Source organism: Benincasa hispida, chromosome 9, assembly GCF_009727055.1.
Source record: "Benincasa hispida cultivar B227 chromosome 9, ASM972705v1, whole genome shotgun sequence".
In the NCBI taxonomy this organism is placed as follows: domain Eukaryota; kingdom Viridiplantae; phylum Streptophyta; class Magnoliopsida; order Cucurbitales; family Cucurbitaceae; genus Benincasa; species Benincasa hispida.
In genome coordinates this window covers 86,482,226-86,509,433 of record NC_052357.1, presented here as the reverse complement: position 1 = coordinate 86,509,433, position 27,208 = coordinate 86,482,226, and the positions used below count along the sequence as shown (strand labels likewise).

Below are 27,208 nucleotides of genomic sequence, written 5' to 3'. Positions count from 1 at the left end.
TTTTTTATTATATCATCCTATTTTTACTTGTTAAATTTAAACAATAATAATAATAATAAAAGGTTATGTATTTCGATAACGTTAAACTTTAAATAAATCAAGTTAGACAAAAATGCAAATTAACTATTAAATAATTTTGCTAAATATATATATATATACACAAATTATATTGTTTTTCTCTAACATCTTGTAAGTTTTGTATTATACATGTGCTTAATAATTCATTGAGTATAAATAAAAACAATTATTTTCTAACATTTATTAGAGGCTCAAAAATTATAAAACTAAAGTTAAAATTACAATCTAAATTTGAGGTGGAATTAGATCAAATTGAAAATTTAAAGTAAAGATTGATTCATCTCAATGAATTTTGTTAAAATGAATTTGGTTTTTTTTTTCTCTGTTTATTTACGATAGTTTTTCATCATAATAATTAAATTATAGTTCATTTTTAAAAAAGGCAATTCAAATAAAATATGGCCATTACATTTTGTTAAAAAAATAATATTGAATAGTAATGTTCCTAACCCTAAAATTGTATATTAATTTTATTCCCCCCCGAAAAAATGTATATTTTGAAAAAGTACAAAATATTCTCTCTCTCTTCCATTTATTTCAAATACCAAGAAGGAAAGTCATTGATCCATAGAATAGAATGGCTCATAGCGTCAGAATGTGTCGGTTGTAACCTTGGAGTTTATATTTATACTTTTTATGATTGAGTGTTTTATAATATTCTCAGTTATTTCTTTTAAATATTTATTAAAATACCATTTTTATATTTATATTTAGGTCATTTCATTATTTTAAATTCAGTTCTTATACCTTCCACGAACCTTAAATTTAGTTATTTAATTTATTTTTATTGTATTGATTAAATAATAGTAATACTTTTCATATAAAAATAATACTGTGTAAATATATTTTTAGAACTTATATAGAAAAAAAGCGTAAGATATTTGAAACTACATACATTAAAATTGTATTTTAAGAAAAAATATTTTTAATTAACTGGGGCCATATTAATTAAGGTGTAACTATATTGTTTTATGTTCTTAAATTTTACTATGATTTGTTTTTTTTCTTAAGTAAAATAGTTAAAAGGGTAATTCTTTTCGATAGTAAAAATGCTGAGAATATTTTATATGCATAACAAAATATTACTATTAATGATAGACTGCATTAGGCATCTATTAGTGGATGGATATACAGTGATAACATCTAATTATTACATTTTACTGTATTTTGTAAATAAATTAATTCAATTTTCTTTATTTGAAAACAACACATAGTTAAATTCTTAGTCAAATTTCAAAAACAAAAACATGTTTTTAGAAATTACTTGTTTATTAATTTAAATTTCTGGTCATTTTTTAAAAAATAACTTTTGTTCTTTTAAACATGCAAACCACACTTTAATATTATACAACCATGACATTTGCAAAAAAACAACATAATATAGTTGGAACTAAGTCAATATTATTGTAGGCGAATGGCTCGAATGACAGTTGGTATTGCAAATCAAATTTGAACAACATTTTGAATGATAGAAACAACTGTATTATTATTATTAATTTTGTGTTGAAACTTATTTATACTAGATAATGTAAACATTTGATAATTATTTCTTTATGCATTTAATAGATGTTATATATATTTTTTATATTATATAACAAATTTTTATCTAAACCGTGAAATAAAGAAAAAATCAAAATATATAAAAAAAAATATGAAATACGAGAAATAGTTAACAAACAAATTTTAATATAAATAATTATCAAATATTACATGAAACAAGAAATAGGATCTATGTTATTAAATAAGACCTAAAATTTTTTCTGAGAAAAAATATTCTATGTCAATACATTAAAATACAACATACAACATGATGGGAAAAAAATAATGGTTTTCATGAATATGATTGGTATATACATGTGCTGAATTGAATTGATGTATAAGCATGTGAACGTATCATACAATTTCCAATACGTGCTATCATTTTAATAATTTTATAATTAAAAATGTTGTTTAGTGACTTAATTTTAAAAATTTATAGGTTTAAATCTTATTTTAGTCCTTGAACTTTTGAATTTAATTATATTTTGGTCCCTAAATTTAATAAAAAATGTCGATTCCAATTCTTGAAATTTAAACAATGTTTACTTTGGTCACTGCTATTAAGATTCTATTAATTATAAACATAATGGTGAGATGACGTTACCCATGCTAAAAAAGTCTAGGCTTTCCATTTTTAATAAAGTGATAAAGCGATTTCCCATAGGAGATCTAAAAAATTATTTTGCATCCAAGATTTTGACGTTCACTATTTTGGCATGTTGATTGTTGATATTTTATTTCACCACCTTACTCAACCCACTAGATGCAATTTCATCTATAAAGAGTTAACATAATCTTAATAATAGGGACCAAAATATATAGTTCATAAAAGTTCATAGACTAAAATGAATGTTTTTAAAAGTTTAAAAACCAAAATAGTCTTCAAAATAGTATTTAAACCAATTTTATATTAATCACAACAAGTTAAATTTGATATTATTAAGACATCACTCAAAAAGAACAAACTAATTTTAGTGGTTTTTATAAAAGCAAATGATAAATGTGTTAATTGTCAATTTACTTATAATAAGAGAGAACTGGTAAGTTTGTTGGGCTTCGCACGTGTCTGCATTACACGTGCCACTAAAAGCCCTTTATTCGCGCTTATAGTTTTCAACCAAGACCGGTCCGAGCCTTTTAAAAAATCAATTTAATTTGAAAAAAAAGAATAAAAGAAAATTAAAAGCTGGATAAAGTTAAATAAACCGGACGCGCCGACACGGTCGTAAAAACTTGTAAGAAACCACGCGCTTACCTTTCTCGTGAAGTACACGCGCGAATTCCCTCATTTCTATATAACTCCCTTTTTTCGCATCGTTAGTCTCTCCATCTCTCTAGAATTGTTCTTGAAATTCTCTCCGTCGAACATTTTCTTCATTTAATTTCGGTCGGAGATTGTCGTACGAAACCCTTGAGGTTCTTATTTAACGGTGAGTTTTTTTTTTAATGTTTTTAATTTCCAAGCTTACTTTCGGTTTGATTATTGAATTGTGTTATGATTTTGAAGGAAACGTGTTAAGGGAATAGGGGTTTTGTTTGAATGAATGGATATTTCTTACTTTCTAAGAAAACGAGTGTTGGATCTCAATTCATGCGTTGTTGGGCGTTGGGTGAATTTGAACTGCTGCCCTTTTCTTCTTTTGATGTGATTCGATCTAGGTTGATTTTGGGGGGTTCTGTTTCATTTAAACTGCATGATTTTGCGGAGAAATTTTATGTCTGTGGCGTTTGGTTTGTTGCCTTTTTTTTTTTTTTTTTTTTTTCTACCTCTAGATTTTCAACTTTGAAGTTTCGAGATGATTTGGGGGCTTCGAGATTGATTCTGAAGACTTGCTTCCATTCATAACCGTTTCTCTCTGTTCACCAATTTAGAGGATAAGTAGTGTAAACTACAAGCTGAAGGGGTCGATATTTTTTTTATAATTGTTATTTATTTGGGATTTTTGCATTGTTGGTTGTTCTGCAATTGGTTTGCTAGCTTATGTGCTTCTCACGTTTCCCTCCCAAAAAAATATTCATCTTTGTCTCTTTCCTTAATCCTTATAGAGGGTGTTCTGAGCCACGATTGTGGTTTGTGACAGTTGATTTCTGAATGGTCTGAATATTTTGTATCTACATTTATTGCTTGAGGCTTTCTTTTGAAATTTCTAAATGTAGCTACAAGTCATTGGTATTTTACCATTCAACATGATCCCGAGTTTTATGACTACAAATCGACTCTTGAATCTTTTGAGTTTTCACGATCCTTTTGACCTCTTTGCTATAAATTGGCTTGGGTTGGTTGTGGACAGAACAGGGCTGAAGTTTTGCATATAATGTGTGATGAAATGTTGTTCTTAGTCCACCATTTGGTTTTTGGTTTTGAAAATCGTGTTTGTTCTCTCACATAGGTTTTCATGTTCTTCAAGGGAACATTTGGATTTATTGCCAAATTTCAAAAACAAAAACAAGTTTTCAAAAGCTACTTTTTTATTATTTTTATTTTTTATTTTTTATTTTTATTTTTTTTTAGTTTTCAAAACTTAGCTTGGGTTTTGAAAACATTCCTAAAAAGTACGATAACAAAATAAGTGGAAGTATTGTTTAGGGTTTAGTTTCTACAAATTTCAAGGTAGAAGAAAAGCTTCACACATGCTAAGAAGACACTTTCATGACACAAATTGCGAATGGAAGAAGAATTAGATGAAGGACGTTCACCCCAGAGGTTAATCAAGAGCGCTGGGCTATAACCTCCTTGGTGAAAGTCCTTCATCTGATTCTTCTTCCATTTGCAATTTGTTTCATGAAAGTGTCTTCTTAGCTTGTGTGAAGCTTCTTTTCTACCTTGAAATTTGTTTTGCTCTTTTGCAATCCTATTTTATTGGGAAAACAACTGGTATAAGAGGCAATTTTATGGTATTTGCATTATTGCCAATGGAGCATTGTTATTTATGTGCTCAAACTGTTATCTGTCTATAATGTTCTCTTGATTTTATTCTCTAGTTTACTCATTTTTCAAGAATCTCATCATCTCAATGTATCTTTTCGTAAACAGAACGCATTACTCTTTCTATGGAACAAAATTATTCTGTACCTCACTCTGTATCTGAGGCATACTTAGAGTCTGAACAAGATGTCTCTCTCAAGCAAAACTGGAAATCTATCTCAACTCAGTCAACAGTCTCAGAAGACGCAAATGGTTGCTTCGATTGCAACATTTGCTTAGACTCAGCAGCTGAACCTGTTGTCACCCTCTGTGGTCACCTCTACTGCTGGCCGTGTATTTACAAATGGCTTCATGTTCAAATCTCCAGCAACAGACCCGAAAACACCCAGAACTGCCCTGTTTGTAAGGCTAGCATTACTCCCTCCTCTTTGGTTCCCCTATATGGTCGTGGCACATCAAACTCAGATTCCGAATCCAAGAAGTCTCACTTGGGTATGGTTGTACCTCGAAGACCACCACCCTCAATGAACACACCGCCCCATTCCAATGCAACCTCTGCATTGCATCCAAGCCAGGAGCTTCATCCAAATTATGTCCGCTCGCCCTCACACCCAATCTATCACCAACAATATTTCCCCCAGGCCTACGGTGACTTTGCTTCATACGCGCCGTCTTATCTCGGTAATGCCGTGATAACGAGTCTGCTAAACCCGACAATTGGGATGTTTGGAGAAACAGTTTTCACTAGAATTTTTGGTAGCGTGGATGGGAACTTATTGCCATACCCACCATACAACAACGCCATCCCTGGAAATGCCAGTACCAGAATGAGAAGACAGGAAATGCAGCTTGATAAGTCTCTTAATAGAGTTTCCATCTTTCTATTTTGCTGCTTTATTATCTGTCTTCTGTTATTTTGAAATTGGGAATAGATGTTGTGTGGAGAAGCATGTGATATACAGATAAACAACTAGAATTTTGTTTGATGGCTTTGCTGTGAGAAGTCATCTATATGTACAGAAGGTTAACCTAATATCACATATTATTTTGTAATTTCTTTTGGTGCTTGTGTGTGTGCCGTGTTTATAGTACTTCCCTCTGTTTTCCCACACTCTAGCAGTCTAATCTGTTTTCTTTCCTTAGAAATTGATTGACATTGGTATATAAATAAATGATATTATGTTGTAGATCGTCTTGCAATGTTATTATATTGTAGATTGTCCTTACAATGGATGGTACATTTTGAGTTAACAACAATCGGGTTTCTTGAATCTAAAAAAATATTCCAATAATCTTGTAATTTTGTATTTGATAAGTTCTCAAAGTTCTGACATTTTTTTTTAAATTCATGGACTTACTCCACATAATATATCAAGTCGATCTTTAAACATTTTTATTAAAAATAATTTCAGAATCAAATTCTTTGTTCAATATATAAAATATTAGTTTACTTAAATTTATTTTGGTTTCTTGAAACTTAATTATACATTCAATTGGGCTTTGAAACTATGAAAAACAAACATGGTAAATTTTTAGTTGAAAAGAGTTTCACTTTTACTCTCTTATGCTATCTACAAAACTTGAGTCCGAAAGACAAATCTTCGAGTCTAGAAAGCTTTTAAGATTAAAAAATTAAAACCCACAAAATTTGGTTAATCCCACCATTTAAAAGCAATGATTATAAGGATTATCTTTATAATTTAATCATTCATTATGATGTCTAAACAACGATTATGCTCTTTACCACATTCTATATAATTAATATATTTGTAATCAACGTGTGATTTTATATATTCATTCATTCCATTTTAGTTTCACTCTTTAAAATACTATTTTAATTGTCAATTTTACTTTTATCTATTAATTATATATTTATGAAAATCTCGTGTAATATCATTTCGTATAAATTTATATTTAAAATCACAGATTGACATGACAAAAAAAGGTTTTAAATAATATTATCAGTGGCTTCTTACAGAAATTTATATATAAACAAAATCAAAATTTATTTTAAACTTTAATTTTATAATTTTTATATGGTTTCACTCGAACTTGTCGTGAAATTTATTTATTTATTTATTATTTATTTTTTAAGGATGGCATCATAATTGATTTTTTTTTTTTGGCAATTTTAGTTGATCATTTAACTTAATTCTCTGCAAGTCAACTTTTCTTTAATATTTATTGAAAACACATTACTAAAATTTGGATATTTGAAAATATAAGAACTAAAATAAATAAAAAAAAAATCAACAGCACCAAGATGATATTCTAACTTAACAAAAATTTCTAAGACTTCTCACTTCACTTATCATCTCCATAAAAAAAATTCAAATACAACCATATTTATTCAAATTTAAGATAAAAGATTATAAAATTTAGGAATATTAAGATAAATAGCAGTAATTACACTATTATTTAGAAAAATAGCAAAAGACGGTGTAGTTTTGAATTATAGCAAAGCGCATGGAGATCACATGAGTCAAACTTTTGGAAATCCTAAAATGCCCTTATCGTCTCTTTTAATTGCCATGTAATTAATTCGGCGTTTGTATTAATGATACTATAATTAATTTAACTATATATTACAGCCGACTTTCAACAATAACTAACTTGATTATTTGAAGCGGATAATCATCTTTAAATCTCGCGATTTTAATAGTTGTTATGATTTTATGCGTCAGGTATTTTGAATTTTCAAATCTTCTACAACTAATTTTAAAATCTTTGTTTGAAATTTAAATTATCATATTATATTAATTATCCCAACTGAAATTTATGGTTTTTATTATACTTTCTATCAAACTTAATCAAGATTCACAGTTTTAGAATACTTTTGAACATTATATTTATTATCCTTTTGTTTCAAACATGAAATATTAGAATACAACACGTAATCCTAGCTTTCTTCATCCTCTCGACGTTTTCTTCCTATGACTGTTAAACGATTAAGAGTTTTGATCAATGGTAAGTGAGATGAAAATAACTACTATCATGACTCTTGATTTATAGAAGTTTATCCAATCTAAGGTTTCTCCAACTTCTAAATGTATTATTTCTCGGTTAACAATGTATCAGACTGCATAAGTCTTAATGTGATTAGAATCGTGGAAGACAAATATGTAAAATCCTAATGTGATTAGAATCGTGGAAGACAATTGAAGACAAGTCTACAGGAAGAAAGACTTGGCTTAATCGGCCACGGCCAATAATTCAAGTCTCGTCTCTTCTTTCCAAAGTGATTTCTATCGAGCAATTTTGAAAAGATAAGCCAGGCATATAGATGGTGTTGGTATTAACCTATTTGCCTTGGGGGTCTTATACCCACCTTGATTGATTTGATCAAGGAAGGATGTACCATCCTTGAATGTTGTTTATTTATCTTCTATTCATCATATCTCCACGATTGACATCAACACTCCATCATAATTGGTTAATAATTTCAATTGACGATTTTTAATTAGGATTTTCATACTCTAATCTAAATCGGTTTCTTTCTTCATGAATGCAATTATTTAGATAAAGTTTTTATTAGTTCTACCCTTACTTCCTAAACTTATATTTTGGTCTAGAATCAACAAAAAGTATTGTTATAGAATTTTGGTAAGTTCAACAGCGATGTATGGTTTGGTTGAGTGATTTTCAATTGAGTTACACTGTATTTGTAGGTCACATAAATATTTCATTAGAAGTATCACAAAAAAGCTTTTAAAAGATCTTTGATGACTACAAAACCTTCATCCGAATTACAACATTTTTTTTCTTTAACCCTAAAATGCCCTCATTTGAATTTTCAGAATTTTGAGTAGAAGGGAGGAAATTATGGTTGCGATGATAGATTCAGAGACAGTCGACCACACCCTTGTTGGCAGAGGAGTCGATTTCGGAGAGCAAAATGGCGGCAACTTGGTTGGAGAAGAAGTCGATGCAGTGATTAAACCTAGCCAATCGATAATATCTAGATATTAGTTTTAATTACAATATAATTATGAATATTTCTTAATGAGCCAATTGCAATCTCATTTGTATGGTTAGGGTAGTTTAGATTTTTATAAAGTTTTGCTATTTTTATGAATGAAATGATGATTTGCTATTTTTACAAATGAAAAGTTAAAATCCACTATTATTCTTGTTAGTCCTAAAATTTATCCAAATTGAAGGTCATTAATTAAAATGATTTATTTGTATATATAACTAATGTTATTTAAAAACTAGTGAAAATGCAATTTATATTCTTAAATTTTGAGGTTTGTATTAATTAAACACTTAAATTAATAAATATATCAATTTAAATAACAATTTATTGTAAATGTATCAATTTATATCTTTCATTACGTTAAATACGTAAGAGTACAAACATTCGGTTTGAATTTTCTTTAAAAGTCATCCATAGATTAATCTTAATTGCTCATTTTATCCTACATGTGAGAAATGATGCATGGATAATTTTAAAAAATATATAATCTAACTGTCTAAATTGACTCGTACGTAAAGTTAAGATTAAAATTTAGACAAATATTAAGTTTTAATCAATATTTTTTGGGAAAAAAAATGTAAATGGATACTTCTAGAAAGAGTTTAATTGATATAAATTAAAAGCTTAAAATATAAATTAATATTTTTTACTAAAAATTATGGTGATCCCACCAAAACTTTTTTACTCCACGCAACATCGTAAAAATTTGAAGCGAAACTTCCTACTCTTTTAAACTTTTTCCCCCTTTATTTCTCTCTTTATTTTCCTTTATTATTATTATTATTATTATTATTTTAGTGTAATAGAGCATATAGTGGGGAAATTTCTGGGTGTAATCCACTCACACGAATCCATAAGTACACAGCTTTATTATGTACCGTTTGATAATCTGGATCGTTGAAGTCAATAGAAGTTTTCGACAACATCGACGGTGATAGAAAAACAACAGCGTAAAGCCGACAAAGACGTAGATCTTCGGACACAAATGTCTCTGTCAGCTTTGTGGCGGAATAATCAGAGATTTAAATCGATCTTATAAGCCTAATTGTATTGAGTTTAATATCAAATACTCCCATACCGGCTGTCCGTGTCCTGGCTCGGCTCCACTCAAATTTTATGTTTTAGAGAGAAAAAGATGAGTTCTTTATCAAAATTGAATGTTGCCCATCACGAATTAAAGATTTACATTCCAATTATTCCACTTTCTTTACTCACAGATGTCTTTAATTCATGCATTTTGATATGTTTGTTTAATTGTTCATTTGTTCTTTAGCTGAGCCTCTTGAGAAACGCTTCTAAAACACTACAGTATCTTTGTCCAGAAGTCCCAAAAGAAAAAAAAAGAAAAACTTGGCAGAAAGATTCCAAATCTGAAACCCTTTTCTTTGTTGCTTTTTTATTCACACTGTAACCCCCCTTGAAGCTTTACTTTGCCCTCATTCTACTGCCTCCTTGAAGCTTTGCTTTCTTTCTTTCATTTGATTTTCTCTCTGTTTCTGCTTGGGAAGGGGTAACCAGGGTGTGTGAAGATGAGGGGTCCTTTAGGGGCAGTGATTGGGAGATACCCTTCAAGTGATGGAAATGCCCAAATGGGTGGAATCATTAGACATAATAGAAAATGCAGAGATGTTGTGTTTCTTGTGATCTTTATAGCTTTCTGGGTGGGGATGATTGTTAACTCAAGCTTTGGATTTAACCAAGGAAACCCATTAAGGTATGGAATCTGATGCCACTCTCTTGTTATACTTCATAACTTCAATGGGTACTGTCAATTCTTGCACATTTTCTCTTTCATTCATGGAAGTCCCAGAAAAATCTCCGAAGTGCTTTCCCATTTCGCAGATTTCCCTTCTCCATTCTCCCCTTTTCGTTTTCTCTATCTTCTTCATTTCTACCAATTTCGAACTCCTTGCTGTCTTAACTTTTGCTGGTCCTAGTTAGGATGAATTCAGGCTTGTCTAATTTACTCTTTTATTACTATATCTGGCTATGTCAATGTATAGTCTTCAATTTTCTTTTACTTATCTCATTGTATGCCAGTTTTACAACCTTTCCCGTACGGGTTAGAACTTATCTCATTGTATGACATATGGCTGATATTAGTTCGTCCTTTCAACATGGAATTTTAGTATATTATCATCACCCACCTGACATTTTCCTGCGTAGGGTATAGTATATCACTTAATCTTTGGCTATATAGCTGCGGGTGGTCTCATTTGGCCTTCTTCTTTGTTTTTCCCCTTCTGCAATTTGAAGGAGATTTTGCATATGGGTAGGATGGGACATTTCCATTCTCTAGTTTGCCATGTTCCTCCCTTTTTTATAAGCTTGTGTGAAAACTGACATTATATCCATGATGAACTGTACCCTGTCAGCTCCATACAAAACCCATTGAACTAAAGAACCAAGCGCTCCCTTGCCCCTTGTATTCCTTCATTACAATAACTTTCATTGGCCATGGTTTTCCCATTCATCCGTTGTGATTTGGTTTTTATAACAGTAACATTCTGATGATTCCAATTTGTATTAATCGTGGAGGAACTAAAGTTAGTCCTTTTAAGTCATAAGTCATAACTAGTTAGAGTATGTTGAGAGTGCTTCTAAGAGTAGTATTTCTAAAGAAAATACTTTTTTGTACTAGCACATTTGATAAAACACTAGTTTTTTTAAAAATGAATTTTAAGTATTTCTTGAAATCCCAGAACCAGAAGTAGGTTTAGATATGTAGTCAAGTGCTTTGAAGAATTTCTAAAGTCATGTAACTTGTTGATATCCTTAATTGTACCAAAACTGCATGGTTAGTACCTTTAGTATTTACGTTCTCCTTTTCTTTGTTAGTTTGTCTCCTTTAAGTTGACCTCTGTGCTACTGTTTATCAGGCTAACATATGGACTAGACTACAAAGGAAATGTCTGTGGTGACAAGCATGCTAATCCTGGCCTTCGTGAATTGGAGCTTAAATATTGGTTGAATCCTAATCAGGTTTATCAAAGTGGTCTGAAAGACAGTCAATTTAAGTTGGTGGATGCTCGGAGCATATGCTTGATGGATTGCCCAACTCCTTCAGAAGATTCTCTAAACTGGGTTTGTGATTATCCAGAAGGTGAAATACGCCTCTCAATGGATGATTGGATAGACAGGAACTACGATTACTTTGAGTTCCTTACGCCTGAGATGAGAAACAGCTCTGTTAACCTTCAGGGTCCTTGTTACCCTGTCATTTTTCCTAGTGTAAATGGTAAGTGAAATTGATCTATCTTGATGCTATTAATTTTTCCACCTTTCAAGATGATATTGAATACTTCACGTCTATATTCTCTTGGATGCAGTAAATCTTTCAAGCTTTTCTCCTTGGTTTACGACATCAGTTCTCTACATGTCCTTGTATTCATAGTTACAAAGTCCACATGTTCCTAACTTTCCTTAGTCCTTAATCCTTAATCCTTGTTAAGGTGGCTTGGATACTTCCTTTGTTTGCTAACAAATAGTGATAATTTTTTAATTAGTTAAATTGGTTTATATTCGTTTTCAGAGAATCACTTTAAAATTGATTATCCAGAAAGCGATCGACTGGTAATCACTAACGGTAATATAGTATTTGTAGAATAAGAAGTTGGGCCAAACAACTTGTATTATGTAACCAAACACAAGGACTTTAATTAAAACAACTTTTATAAAAATATTTTACGATTGTGATTGTCTCTCAGTTTATTGGAGCTGCCAGTTCCTTGCTCGCCCCTCAAATGTATCATTAACACATTGGAAGCTGATGGGTGGAATGAACATAGATGCAGATTTGATCATTGATAAATCTATTCATAAGTCAACCAATGCTCGGTCATCTGTCTTAAAGGTATACTAGATTTTCTTTTCTACGAATTATACTTTAACCCTGTTAATATTTGTATGTATGCATGCATTTATCTTACAAAAATTTCACTATTAAATCACAGGTCTACTTTTTTAGTAAATGTAAAGTGTCATATAAGCTCAAGAGTTCAATTTGAAAATTTCAAGGGCTCTTTAGAATAATATCCTTAGCATCCTGTCTGAAGCCTCTGTATCATATGTCTTAACTTTGCTTCTTGTGTTTTACCATTTCTAAAGCTTTTACTTGTTCTCTGCTCTACTGTCACAGAGATACATGGCGGATATTGGGAAGTCATGGCCAGTATTGATTGTTTGCGGAGGAATTTTGCCTCTATTTTTGGCAGTGATTTGGTTGCTAATGATTCGGCATTTTGTTGCTGCGATGCCGTGGGTAACGGTTGTCCTATTCAACATTCTCATAGTATCAGTCACAATGTTTTATTACCTCAAAGGTGAGGAACATATTTACTCCACCTTTCTACTTGATGTTCAATGATTTCATGTTCCGCTTCAATCAAAACTTCATAAGTTCATTATAAAAACTGAAGTTTATGTCAGACTTCTGAGGGGAATGCCAGCCATTTCTAAATGATTCTTCTTTGATATCCTTAGGAGATTCTTCTAGCTGGAATCAAACTTCTAATATCTGATAGAATTTCCAAAACCTCAAATGTTCTGAAGTTATACCATTTAGGTTAAAGTTGTGTCATTACTGATTGCAATTATCTTTATTGCTATAATAGCTGGATGGATAGGAAATGATGCTATAACTCCCATCATTGGTGATCATGATCCCTATGTCCACATATTTGGAAGGGTATGCAACCAAAACTTTTGAGCCTATTTGATAAAAAACCTCATCTGATTCCAATCACTCAATTGATTATTGTTCAGGAGCTCAATCATATGCGTGCTGCTGCTGTTCTAATGACTTTTGTTATGGCTGTCTCTGTTCTCACATCAATCGCTATCATCCGCCGAATCATAATGGCAACATCTGTCCTCAAGGCAAGTACCATACTGTACATGCATAAGTAGGGATCAGATGTTGATTATTGGCAGCAATAATCATAAACTAAAAATATTCATTTCAAGGATATATAGTTCAGGTGGCCTTCAACTTCAGCATTGCAAGTTTTTGGCTTTTGATTTCTCTGTCTGTGTGGCACTTATTTCCACTCATTTCATCGAGGCATTCTTGGCTTCTCAACTGATTAATATAGTATAATATCATTATTTCATTTGGGTTTTATACAACCTTGTGTGCAGGTTGCTGCAAAGGTGATTGGAGAAGTTCAAGCACTCATAATCTTTCCAATCATACCTTATGCCATCCTTGCAATTTTTTATATGTTATGGTTGTCAGCTGCCCTTCATCTCTTCAGCTCTGGTCAGGTTGTCCAGAATAACTGCAACTCAAACTGCTGTGCCTATGATCTTGCTTCAAAACGGGTGAACTGTGACCGCTGCTGTGGTTATAGCATCCGTTATACTCCTCATATCGACATTTCCATATTTTTCCACCTATTTGGTTGTTATTGGGCTACTCAATTTTTTGTAGCATGCTCTTCAACAGTCATTGCAGGTTCAGTAGCCTCCTATTATTGGGCTCGTGGTGAAACTTCGGTAAGTTACTAAGGATGGGTTGATGTAACCGACAATTCTGAACTTCTTTTGGGTTTATAATTTCTTGCTGTAGATCCCTGGCAATTATCTTATTTTACTTGTTAGTTTCAGCGTAGAAGTATTCCATTTAACTACTTAGGAATTAATTTCAAGTATGACACCCTATACATTTTTTTTCAAAGGAAACATAAATTTTCATTGAATTAAATAAAAGAGACTAATGCTCTAAGTACAAGGAAATAAAATATTCAAAGGAAATCATAGGACAAACATAGTAACAAGAACATCATTCTAAGACATAAAACAAGCTCAGTTGAAAAGACAAACGCCCCCCAATTCAAACACCTCCCCATTATAAATATCATATTCACAGAATAGTCCCATGTCTACTCTATATATTTCTTGTTATTGTGCATCAATTCTTTGAAACTTAATTAATATACTTTAGGTAATTATTTCATTCTTTATTGCTCATTGTTTCTGGTTAATGCAGCCCGAAATTCCATTTCTTCCAGTTTTCTCCTCGATGAAACGGCTAGCAAGATATAATCTTGGATCCATGGCTCTCGGTTCCTTGACTGTGTCCTTTATGGAATCAATTCGTTTCATACTTGAGTCTATTCGTCGCAAATTGAAAGTTGCAAGTACCACACCAGATAGTCGGATTGGCAGAGCAGCACATAATACATCTCGGTTTTGCCTGAGATGTATAGAGTGGATCATCAAATCTGTTAACCGCAATGCATATATAATGGTAAATTGTTACTCATTTACTTTGTTTAAATTATCTGTTCATCATTGTTTCCAATATGGTAGTCTGGAAAGATCACAATGGTTCTTTTTTTTTTTCACCCAAAGATCACAATGGTATTAGTTTGCAGAATAAGAATTCAGCAACCTCTGTCTCGAATAACTGTTTTCCACTCTATTCTTGTTCATGTAGATTGCAATAACTGGCAAGAGCTTTTGCAAGGCATCCGCTATTGCAACAGAGTTAATAATTAACAACATCCTTCGGATCGGAAGAGTGAATGTGATTGGAGATGTCATTCTGTTCCTTGGGAAACTGTGTGTCAGCCTCTCAAGTGCTCTTTTTGCTTTCCTCATGTTGGATACACACAAATACAGATCTGCTCATAACAAGATTTCTTCCCCATTGTTTCCAGTCCTGGTAAGTTCTTTTATTTATTCACTTAGTTCATACTCATTTTATGTAGAGAAGAGCTGATAAAGAGGCTAGGGCAATCAAACTTATTATCTGAGATATATCTATTTTTTCTCATATAGTTTTTTTTGGGATAAAAAGAGAAAAATAGACTAAGATTGAGCATTCAAAGCAGCCTGTGTCTTTCAATCAGTACCTTGAAATTTTATAGCCTAGATATTGCTGCTTTTATGGTAAAAAATTGTTTTACAGAACGGAACAAAGCATGCTACTTCTATTTTATATCAGTATTAGGCCAAATGTGTATCATTTCAATCCCTAATTTTGTAATCATTTTTCAATTTCAATAGTCATATTTTGAAGTTTTCATGTATTATTCAAATCAAAGTGAAAAAACTCGTGTATTATGTTATTTTCAATTGAATCTTCACTATCATTAAACAACAAATTTAATAACAAAATGATGATATGACAATTCACTCAATGAATAATTTAATAATACGTGCATGCATTAATTATAAGTTTTAAGCCACCATGAAACCTAAAAGCTTAAGCTGTTGGGTTATAGTAAATTTAATTATATCAATACTTTAACATTCTCTCTCGCTTGCCGGCTTGAAAATTTATGGGAGAAGATTACATTCCAATGGCTTGAATACATGATTTTTGGCTTGATTATGCTATATTTAATTATATTGATACTATTGATTAGATTGAAGGTTTACCTATTTCATATTGTGATAACATACCCAATCCAAAGTAAGTCGTTTCTATTGAGAACCCATTAAATGTGCTCTCATGTTGTCATTTACTAACAATGAATACTTAATTTGAAGTTTTTAAAGCATAAAAGATTTAGTTTCATACATGCTAAACTGCAAAATTTCCTCATTCAAGTTCTTTTTTTGTTTCGAAACAACAGGTTTGCTGGGGCCTAGGCTATGTGGTTGCCACACTTTTCTTTGGAGTGGTGGAGATGTCCATTGATACAATAATTCTTTCCTTCTGTCAAGATTCTGAAGAACATCAAGGCATAGCTCAGTATGCCCCTCCTCTTCTCATGGAGACTCTCAATGATCAAAATGAGTTGCAAAGACTTACACAAGGACCTCCAAGTTCATAACCTTCATCATTTACTTTTCTTATTGCCCTTTGAGAATATTACCAAAATAGCCTTTACCTTCTCCTGCCGCTATCATCTCCAACCCTTCATTGTTACAGTTTTTTCACTGTAAATAATCAATTTCTTGGCAGTGTGGAAGTTGGGGGAAAAGTGATAGAGAAGAGGCAGATAGGGAATACCCTTAGGCCCTTTTTTCCTTTTTTAGGGGGTAGATTACTATTTTTGTTACTTGTTAGTGAGAAACTTTGGACATGGTATTCTCCAATTATTTGCAATGACATTAGTTAATATTATGTGGGGTTCTTTATGTCTCATGTTCTTTGCATCAAGTTTTGTTGCAAATCCTCTTTTTTTTCTTGGTAATTGGAGATAAACAGAGAGATGTGTAGGTTCATGTGGGTGTTGTACACTGGTTCAATTTGGTTCAGTTTTTGGTTTAATCAAAAGAACTAAATTGGTTTGGTCCCATAGATTATTTACTTAAGTTATGAAACAAGTTGCTTACAGTATAAAACATTTTTTTTAAAAAAAAAAAAATTAAAATTCGTTTGGCTTTACTAAGAGAAACTTAGAAAACTATTCTCCAAGGGTAACTTAGTGAAAAAGTGCTTGAAACATTTGAAGATATCTTCCAAGTTCTTGGGGTTCAGTTGAAAAATTCCTACCTTAAAACTTAGAAAAATGAGATTACTGTTTGAAACTTATTGTCATAAAAGCTACTATACAACTTAAAACGATGGTGTATTTCGTTTATGTGGTTTTCTAACTAAAAACTCATTTAATAATCTAATTTACATTAAAAAAATCCCTTGCATTTTGGAAAGAATCTTGTTGCTTGGTATTTCATGAAACAAAGACTCAAGAACTACAAACAATAACTTCACACAATGATGGCCTCCGGACTCTTAGGCCAAACCTATGTCAATGCTTTTGTTGCTTTAGCAATCTCTTCTCCAAACTCAACAAACTCCCCACCCTATAAATTGCAAAAGGTCCTTCACTTTGAGAAGCACAGAAAAGTACACAACTTTCTCCTGAAAAGAGAGACCAAAGTTTCAAGAAAATGGCTGTTACAAAAACTAGTTTCTTGGTTGGTCTCTTGGCGTTTCTTTGCTTAAGCCTCAGCTCTGCCAATCGAATTCTCAAGAACAACGATGCTGAAAACCAACTAATAAGTGACAGTATGTCTTCTGGACAAGATAACCACCTACAAAATTCCAGCCATGCTGAGTTGAAAAGTATACCAAAAGGCAGTATACCAAAATTCAGTTCTGTTGGTCCAACAAATGGCGATTGCTGCAGTAGTTGTGGAGGATATTCTTGTCCTCCCTATGGATGTGGCGGTCACCAATCTTGCTACACTTGTTCACCATGTCAATGGCAGGGATGCCAGGGATGTCAAGGGTGTCAGGAATGTCAGACATGCCAGGGATGTCAAACATGTCAGGGATGCCAAAGTTGTGGCTGCGAAGCCCGCATCAACGACTCTAAGGTCGAACATGAAACTATTCAAGTGAGTGAACCTGAACCACCTATTGTTACAATTGTTCCACCAGTCCAGCCAACAGATCATAACATAAAATCCACTGGGGGAGAGGACATGAAATCCAATGGCGATCTGGTTTAGAGTTTATACCTCATCTCAAAGAAATGTCTTATTGGAACTCTCAATAAAAGCTCCCTTCATGGAGTTCATTTTCTAATAAACTGATGAAATATAGAAAGTCAGGAAACACTCTTCTATAGTTGGAGTCTATACTTTCCTTACATTGTTGGGAGATTATATTACAATACAAGTAGTTTCATGTACTGTTTTCTACAAATACAAGCTCAGTATCCTATAAACAAATCTCTAAGCTCTCACTCTGAACACTTGTTCGGATTTCAACTTTGTTTGTACTAACTTGGTACTTTTATAGTTTCTTTCACTAAAGTTTTATCCTAATTATATGGAACTTCTATAGCTTTGTTTACGATGCAGCATTTTTTTTTACTAGCTACCCATTTCCTTTTTACCTCGGCATAGATGAGCTTCTTAAAGAGTCTTCAGCATTGAAGTTCTGAGCGGGCATAGATGAGCTTCTTAAAGGGGTTCCAGCATTGAAGTTTTGAGCCACAGGTAATGAAAGAGACAGAGAGGGTTGAAGAAGAGGAGTTCTAACCGCACGTGATGTATCATTAGCAATAGAGACGGACACATTCGCTGCAGTAGGTGGCTGCATCTCAATTATGGCATAGCCAGTGGCAGTTTTAGGTGTATCAACATGCTGGTTGTCGTCGTCCTCAAGTGACATCACGGTGCTTGTTTCCGTGTGGATTGTGGCATCATCGGTAAAAATCCGGAGCCTTCTCTTCCTTCTAGCTGACTTACCCCACCCATGGATTGTTTCCCTTATTCTTTGAGGAATTAAGGCAGCCTTGTAGTTTGTTCCCATCTGCAAAACAAATATAGCAGAAGGTAACAGTTAGAAACATAAAGCAAAAAAATATGACTCTCAGCCAATAGGAGATGACAAACTGCAAATGATAGCATTTGGATAGTGTCATTAAGGCCAATCCTCTCATAGACTACTAACCAGATAAAATTTCCCAACCTTACTTGAAAACTCTCTTTGCTCGAGTCGATAACCTCTTGAAGAAAGAGGGCAATGAACTGAGAAAGTGGAAACAAGGTACCCAAAAAAGAGAGAAAATATATGAGAAAAATTCTCCCACAATCCTACCGCACCTTTGTCCTATCATTGAGCTTAGGAAGTTATGAATTGGGAAAGAAGAAAATAATCCACCCTATAACTGAAGTTATTCCTTACATGACTATGATTGAAACATGACCATAATTGCTACAATACAACATTTTTTAGAATCCACAGAAATTTAGAGAAAAAGTGGATTCTGTAAGAATATTACATGCTGGCTCTCAAGATTTTGCAAGGCTTCGACTCTCCCCGTGTTTCCTCAGTCTTACTCCACACCTCCTGCAGTGTTCTCTCACCTAACAGTTCTCTTGACTAACTAACAGCCTATTGAGAGCAGCACTCCAGTCCTTTTGGTCATCTTACATTGACATTGCCATTCCACTATAAATATTCATGTTGTTGCTCCTACACTCATATTCCCCAAAAGTAGTGGACGCCACTCTAGCAGCAGCATCCTACTTTTCTTTTACCACCCAAGGTTTCAACACAGACTTATTAGGGAGATGAAACTCAGAGAAATTGATGAGAGCCCACCAAACCTGAAACTATCTACATCTAAGTTTAATGACTTCAATCAAGGATCTCTATAATTTAACCATACTATCAGAATGTAAGATATCATGCCTTAGATTACCTGAGTAACCAGTGCGTATAGGGGCAAGGTGCTATAGCTGCAAAGAAATTGTCCAGCAAAACTACGAAAAAGACAGAGCAATTTTTTTTCAGGATGCTTATCTCGCGTTACACAATTAATATGGTTGGTAGACAAGGTTGCGACTGTCACAAATTAAAGATTCATACCCCAAGATTAGCCTTACATAGACAAGCAGATGATTGCTAATGAAGCAAGAACTATATCCAAATTGCCACTGTAACCAAATTAAACAAGATAATAGTTATGTCATTGTGGGGAGAAAACAAGAAGAAAGAATGCTCTGGAGTACCAAGAAAGGGTGAGAAAAAGTCGTCAAGTTTTGAAGGAAACTAAATGATGTGAGCTCTTGTTCTCTTTTTGTCCATAAACTTCAAATTTTGTTGTTCATGCCACATGCTTCCTATTTCATTAGAGAGTATGCTTTCTTCTGAGATTAAAGAAGCCATGACTAGAGAAGAGGAAATACCCAGAACCAGAAGAATGAAGCCAATTCGAAAGCATTCTGCAAGAGAATTAAGAGAAAAAGGGATAAAACTATGAATGTTGGTTTCTTTGATAAAAAACTAAAATATATGAATAGATGAATTATTTTTCTTTCTGACGTAGGAGATGACAACTTGTGGGCGACATTGTCAATAATCAAAATTTACCTGGAAAAGAACAAAATGGATCAAGGACAACAGGAGTTCAGGCTTCTTAAACCAGAAAAGATCATCGCGAGGCCTCAGCTTTGCTCCAGAAAAGAATCCGGTTATACCAGCATTCTCCAACGTCAAAGTTGCAATAACGTGCTGTAACTTCGTGCCCACTAAAAGAACAAGCTGCATAAAAAATGAAAAGTAGTAAGAGATCAGCTGGTCATCAACCAGATACAAACTGCAGCTCTTGAGGGAGAGAGAGAGAGAGGGCTCACTGTAACAGGAATAGTTGCTATCCAAAAGTAAAGGTTAGAGCCTGAAAGATGGCAAAAGAGATCAAATAGTAATGTCAGCTCAATTTATAGGGGAAAAAAACAGATAGTTGCAGTTTAGAGTAGGACTAATTAACAAGGGGAAGGACAATCAGCCAGCTCAGGTAAATAAATAAAACAGGATAATGGAGAATTAGTGAAAATGAAAAAAGCTTTTATGCATTTGATAATTAGAATCGAGAAAGAAAGTTACCATTTTCCTAACAGAGGTTTATTATACCTTTCACATTAAACAGCAAAAAAGCAACGACAAATCCCCATAATGGACCGCTGCAAAAAAGTGAACAAGGAATTAGCTTCCTTAATTCCCAAAAGAATAAAATAAGAAATTTAGCTATTTTTGGGAATGAAACTTCAGAAATATTGTGGCAGAAATCACTTCTTTTTCAATATATTCAAAAATTTAATTTCCTTAAAAAGAAGAAGAAGAAGAAGAAGAAGAAAAACAACACAGAGAAGCGAAAAGAAGAGCACAGAAACAACATTCTGGATGCCTTCAAAAGTTTTCCTATTTCACTCAAAGGAGAAACAATTGAAATTAACACACAAAAATTACTTTGTATAAGAATCCCCCTACAAAATGACAATCCCAACAAAGAACGGAGAAAACTTCCTTCTTCTGACAATATAGTAACAAAGAGTAATAACTGAACCTGAACTCCTTTTATCATGATAGCAATGATTCGGGGGGGAAGCGGAATTACCACGTGCATAACGATTCTAACTGAAAGTAACAGACACTTCAATTACCTCACACCAACTATCCTCTGGAATTCTTCTTCCATTGAACGAACCATGTAGCTATGGAAATCATATCTTGCTGAGAGGTTGTGATTCTGCAATTAATAATAAGATGCAGGAAATCATAAATATTGATGACCAAAAGATCATATTTTATCAGTATTATTATTCGTTTAATTATTAGTAACAAGCAGCTGAAAATTTGAGAATGCTAAAGCTCTAAAATGCAGTGCAAATGGCAACACATGAAAGAAAATTAGCAATCCAAACAAATAATTTGATTTTACTATTTGAGAATCTTCTATCTCAAATTAAGAGCTGGCAACAGAAACAAAGAGATGGAGGAAGAAAGAAAGAAAATTATAACTAGATGGCAAGGAATATAAGCCTAAAAAATCATATAAATGTACCATGATGAAGCCTTTGCGAAGTGTAAGGTAGTCAGAACGAACAACAGAATGCCCAAATTGCCGAAAGAAACATGTCTGCAGTCATTTAATCATGTCAAAGAAGAGTTAATGTCAACATTTATGTGAATAGCAGTATAATTTCAATAAAATAGGAAGAAAAGGACCAAAATTTATCAGGTGTATATGAAGGCCAAGTTCAAAGGTAAAAGGGATGAGGATGCTTCTCCTATGGCAAAAACACTTTCTTTTTTCAATGACAGAGGGTTTCCACCAGATTAGGCAGACATAATCTTAAAAAACTACTGACAGATCCTACGACATTTAAGATTAAAAATCACATTGAACATTAATATTTAATTTTTAACGAAGACATGAAATCATAACTTCAAAAAGCATTCAAAAGTTACAGCTTGTTCTTTGATCACAGGACCAACACATGACCATAGTCGTTGACCATCACATTGAGTAATCTAATTTCACAATTTCGATTGCTCTCACTGGGTGGTCAACAATTTGTTGATAACTCCAAACTAATTAACCATGAATACAATACACATCATTTGAATCAGTGGTTCAAAATAGGGTAAAAAGGGTAAATTGTGGTTCAGTAAGAATAAATCAGAGTTGATAAATCAAGTGTATACCAAATTCTTTACAGCAGCAGTTGATGTGTAGTTTTTAGTATCATAATTTAAAGTATGTCAATAACTTCTCATTGTTCTCTAATATATGCACAAAAACGTAGGATTCTTAAAAAGGGGTTGTTGTTCCCCGTTCTCCATTGATTATGTACGCTCCACCGTCAGATGCTTTTGGATCTGGCCCATTAAAGCATATACTTGGTCTGAAAACACCCAATATTTTCACTAAGTAGCCCTTGCAGATATACACTGCTGAAGTGAGAATAGATATAACCAAAATGGTGGTGGGTCTATGAATAGACGCAGTCATGTGGCAATATCTAAATGAGAAGAAGTTCAATGCTTACCATCCAGATAAGAAAACTATTCCTGGTTAAAGGATTGGAGGTGTGATATTGTACAAAGGTAGATTGTCTCTGCATTATCTTTTCTTTCGTTGCATCTGTAATAATAGTAGAGAAATAATTGTCAGTTCTCCAAAAATAGAAATCTGAACCATCTAGAGAAAGCAAAGAGTGGTCATGCTAAATACCATATTATCAATTACAAGTAACCAATACACAGAAATGGTCCCTTGGAACAGAGAGTTGCTGTTCAAGGATGTTCCTTGTGGACTCCTGGTGTTATTGAAACTTAGATAAAAATATGAGGGAATTGCAAAGGACCAATAATTACTAAAATAAAATAAGCACATCAATGGGGTAAGGACAATCTAAGAAAGGTACTAAAAATTAGATCTGAGCATTCATCAGCACTTAGAACTACAAGCTAGCTTATTAATAGATTCCCTTTCAAACATTCTTCTTTTGCATGTTTTTGTCTCTGAACAATCTGATCTGAAGTTTATAAGCTGAGCAAGATGGTTTATTGGGAGCACAGATTGAAGTACTTGAGAATTTCAATGAACCAGAGATTCCTCAGAAGTTCAGATGTAAGATATCATACAGGTTTAAGACGTGGAAGTATTGTGGTCAATGGAAAATGAAATCTTTTAAAAAAATATTTGAACTGGAATCTGATAATATGACTGGTAGTTATGGGCTTGGCATATGGTTGGAGATATCCTCCAAAGTTTTGGGTTTGAACTCCCAGATTCCTTGTGAACTCTTCTAGTGGCTAAGAGAACATACCTAGAGTTGAATGCTAAAGAATCACACATAGCATAATCATAGAGCTCACCATTGAATAAATCATGGTGGTCCATGTGAGCTTCATTTTCCCATTCTCTCCAACTATGGATCTGGTCAAATGATAAAATGTCAACCGTTAGAATAGATAGTTATAATTTTTATATATCTTCAATGATTTTTTAAAGAAAAATGCAAATATTTTATTTCATAATATTGGAATAGTCAATGCCTCAAATTATTCAAAAAAGGAAAACACACACATACACACACTCACACATTCAACACTAGAGGTACACAAATAGATATTGGATTGCATATCAGATAACTCCATTCAACTTCCATCGAGTAAGAAGTAAAGTTAGGAATGTTCATTGTACGACAAACAAATGGTACTAAAATCCAGTTCTCTTTACAAATATAGAAATCAGGATGATTCCTATTATGCTTAACCATTACACATTATGTCCTAGCAGGTAAAATTCTATTAAGCGACATAATCAAAGTTAAAAGAAATTGTTGTTCTCTCAAATCAAACCCAAATAGAAGAGAACACAAAATAATAACAAGACAAACAATTTAGTCTCTATGATTTTAGAGAATGGAGTCCACTGTTTGAGTGAAGAAAAGCAATGATTGAAACTACAGACACTGGGTCAAGTGAAAAATACAAAACTAAGTTAAACTATCCCTAAAATTCCGTTGCATACTGATTACTTTTTCAGCAAGGTTTCATATAAAATGATTATGAAAAAAAAAAACTAACCTTCACAATTGCCAACAACATGGTTAAGCAACTATAAGATATATGAGTTACTGCCATTACAAAGATAAAACGATGCAATTGCTCAAGTCCTTCATATGAAACAAAGGGCTCATGACCCTGCACAATGAGGAAAGTTGCAAATTTCAATTGACTATTGGGATGGACGAAGACAGTTCTTATCAATATATAAAAAAGTTCTTTTAAAGAAAAAAAAAATAATAATCATAACGTGCCTCTTTGCATGTATTTTTGTTCACAGTTAGCATCCTCCTATACAATTGTGGGAAAACAGAAACCATAAATAGCTTTCGCTTCTCAGATGAAGAATTATCCGCATTTTGTTCATCAATCTCTGACTGGGAGCATGGAATAAAAGAGGTATCATAGAACTTGGATGGAATGCAGATATTTGATATTAAACTTGATGTTGCCGTCAGAAGCAAAGAAATAAATCCAAGCAGCATTAACTCTGCAAAGGCAACGAATGGCAGTTTTAATGAGCAAAATAATTATAAAACTAAAATGAAATGAGAACCAGCCACCAGATGAAGCTATTCTTGTCTAAGGTGATTGAGCACATAACATAGGCTGGTTACCTTCTTTCATTTTCTCCACTGCCTCAAATAAGGGTTTTCTATGAGTTTTTCCCAGCCACTGAAAGAGAGAAGGCAACAAACTCATGTCATGATTAGAACAAAATCTGCAGTAGCTGAAACTGTGAAACACAATGTATCAGGGAAATAGTGTTTGAGTCACTAAAGTATTTCTTAGCCAGAATATGTATCTTTTAACACGTAGAATATCATGAGTACAAACCTTACCAGATTCTGCAAGAATACTTCTAAAAAGTTTCAGAAGTATGCTAGTTTTGACTAGTTAACATGCCAGATACTTTGTTTAAAGCATAAAAAGCAGTGGTCCAGAAATATACTTACAGAGCTTAGCCTATGAATGGAGCGTTCTACAAGCAATGAAACTGCGACGAAAATTGTCAACACGGAAGCAACAGACCAGGTAGGCGTCAGAGCCAGAGATCTCCCCTCTTGGGAGGCATTTTCAGCCATTTCCAACAAATCTCAAAGACTACAACCTAAAAGATAAACTCAAAATTTCCAGTCCTATACCAGCATCAGTAGACTTAACCAGAACTACAATAAAAGGAAGAAAATAGAAGAGAGAAGAAAAAACTCAGTTCCCTAGATTAAGAGGGGCATATTCTTATGAGAGTATCAAGTATGTATCACTATACTGATATAGGAAAAAAGAGTATCGGTTAACATTTAAGATTTAACAAGGCCTCGTGGAAGAGACGACTCAAGCAATGAGTATAAGTTTAATTTTCCAGCTTTCTCCAACCAATATCAAAACGGATCAAATTTTCCCTCTGAGACAAACGTAATATAGCCAACTGGACCCAGGAGGAACTCCAACAAATCTTCTTCTTTTTTCCTTTAAAAGAAAAAGGGCAAACTTCCTGGCATTCCAGTTTGAGAAAGTGAGTTTGCAAATACCCCACAAACGGAACAGCTTCTTTGAACCTCAAATCGATCCAACAGAAGAAAAATTCTGAAAGAACAAATCATCATCTTCTGAGGGAACAAGAAGAACCCATCAGTGAATGCTTTTACTTAAACTCTCTCGTTAGAATGAAACTCAATCCAGTACTCAAAATATCTAAGATCCCCTTGAAATCTCACTGACATTTTAAAAAAAAATCCAGAAGCTGACTCTGAAAAGCCCCATTGAGCTACTTTCTAATTCACCTCCAAAAGCAGATGCAAAAGAGACAAATCCAACTCAAAGTGACAGCCGATTCCAAAAGGAAACGATACATATAAATCAGTAGCCAAAAGGGTTCGGAAAAATCCCCAGACTTGGGTATATAATTTAATAGATAAATGACAACCCCATGTGCACAAACTTCTTGGGGTTGACGAAGACGCAGCTTCTTAGTATTATTATTAACTCCCCAACAGAAAATGAGTGAAATATATGAAGAAAAGGAACCGAATAGGAAAGACCCAGATGACATAAATGCAAGAAAAGGCACACAGAAGCCAGGAGAGATCTCATGAATGTGATTATGATTGGCTTTCACAAATGACAGTGTCCTTTTTTTCTTGGCGTTCATTTTCTCACAACTCCGCAGATTGAGGAACCAGTAAAATATAAAACAAACGCTTTTGTGATTTGGGTAATGTGAAAAATAATAGATAAGAGAAGAGGAAACTATACAACATTATTGTGCTTCCAATAATTAAGTCGAAAATGAATGCGATGTGGATGTGATGGCTTTGAGGGCCAACAGTTCTTGCTTCCCCGTTGCTGCAATCATAAATTTGATGTTGCCACTGTGCTCAATCCCCATCCCATGCCTCACTCCGCGTTTCGCAACCAGGTTTAAAATGTTTGAATGTGGAGATCTCAATTTTATAGAAATGCCATTGAAAATATTGATATGATGTCCAGGTTATTTGTAGTAAAATTATAAAAACAAAAAATTTGAACTAATATTTATATTATTCGTAAGTTCCCTAATCTTCGTCTGGGTGTTTGCGAGTTATTCTTTGTGTTCGGGACAAGATGTGGCTCTTGGTTTGTTTCACCACTGGAGATGGTCGTTGTTATTAGTGTGGTTTGACCCTTGTTTAGAAATGAATCCTATTCCGCAACAGTTTAGTACTATGGTTATTTTAGATGCGAATAATTCCATTTAGGCTAAGGTTGACGATTTCTTCCGCATTGATGGGAATTGGAACTGTACTTCTAACTCTAGGGAGCTGGTTGATGTCTTTGAGCAAGTACAATCCATAGTGGTTGAGGTTGATAGAGATGATTGTGTTATATGTTTCCCTTGTCATTTGAGGGGGTTTTTAGTCGCTAGTGCATGGGAGTCCTT

The 27,208-nt window shown here is 33.3% G+C and overlaps 3 protein-coding genes across 5 annotated transcripts; 2 read left to right on the top strand and 1 right to left on the bottom strand.

Moving 5' to 3' along the window:
- Positions 1-2,930: 2,930 nt before the first annotated feature.
- Positions 2,931-5,596, top strand: LOC120086951 (E3 ubiquitin-protein ligase RMA3). Its single transcript, XM_039043765.1, has 2 exons — positions 2,931-3,047; positions 4,652-5,596. Exon 2 carries the CDS (start codon positions 4,669-4,671, stop codon positions 5,461-5,463), a length of 795 nt encoding a protein of 264 aa, XP_038899693.1. The 5' UTR covers positions 2,931-3,047; positions 4,652-4,668; the 3' UTR covers positions 5,464-5,596.
- A 4,035-nt stretch (positions 5,597-9,631) lies between these two features.
- Positions 9,632-16,610, top strand: LOC120086496 (choline transporter protein 1). Its single transcript, XM_039043177.1, has 10 exons — positions 9,632-10,233; positions 11,399-11,757; positions 12,227-12,372; positions 12,658-12,841; positions 13,133-13,206; positions 13,284-13,397; positions 13,659-14,015; positions 14,509-14,769; positions 14,959-15,186; positions 16,103-16,610. Exons 1-10 carry the CDS (start codon positions 10,049-10,051, stop codon positions 16,301-16,303), a joined length of 2,109 nt encoding a protein of 702 aa, XP_038899105.1. The 5' UTR covers positions 9,632-10,048; the 3' UTR covers positions 16,304-16,610.
- A 1,358-nt stretch (positions 16,611-17,968) lies between these two features.
- On the bottom strand, positions 17,969-26,719 carry LOC120086159 (MLO-like protein 11). 3 transcript variants are annotated; one of them, XM_039042637.1, is made up of 16 exons: positions 26,545-26,719; positions 25,245-25,399; positions 24,906-24,963; positions 24,543-24,778; positions 24,310-24,426; positions 23,596-23,656; positions 22,764-22,858; positions 21,776-21,850; positions 21,375-21,460; positions 20,845-20,894; positions 20,568-20,608; positions 20,305-20,475; positions 20,121-20,156; positions 19,801-19,868; positions 19,634-19,694; positions 17,969-18,738 (listed from the first exon to the last, which is right to left on the bottom strand). In XM_039042637.1, the coding sequence occupies exons 2-16, from the start codon at positions 25,371-25,373 to the stop codon at positions 18,316-18,318; spliced, it is 1,707 nt and encodes a 568-aa protein (XP_038898565.1). In that variant the 5' UTR covers positions 25,374-25,399; positions 26,545-26,719; the 3' UTR covers positions 17,969-18,315. The 3 variants fall into 3 exon arrangements, with proteins under 3 accessions (XP_038898565.1, XP_038898566.1, XP_038898564.1); XM_039042638.1 differs by having other exon boundaries at positions 26,548-26,719; XM_039042636.1 differs by having other exon boundaries at positions 25,245-26,718.
- Between the last annotated feature and the right edge of the window lie 489 nt (positions 26,720-27,208).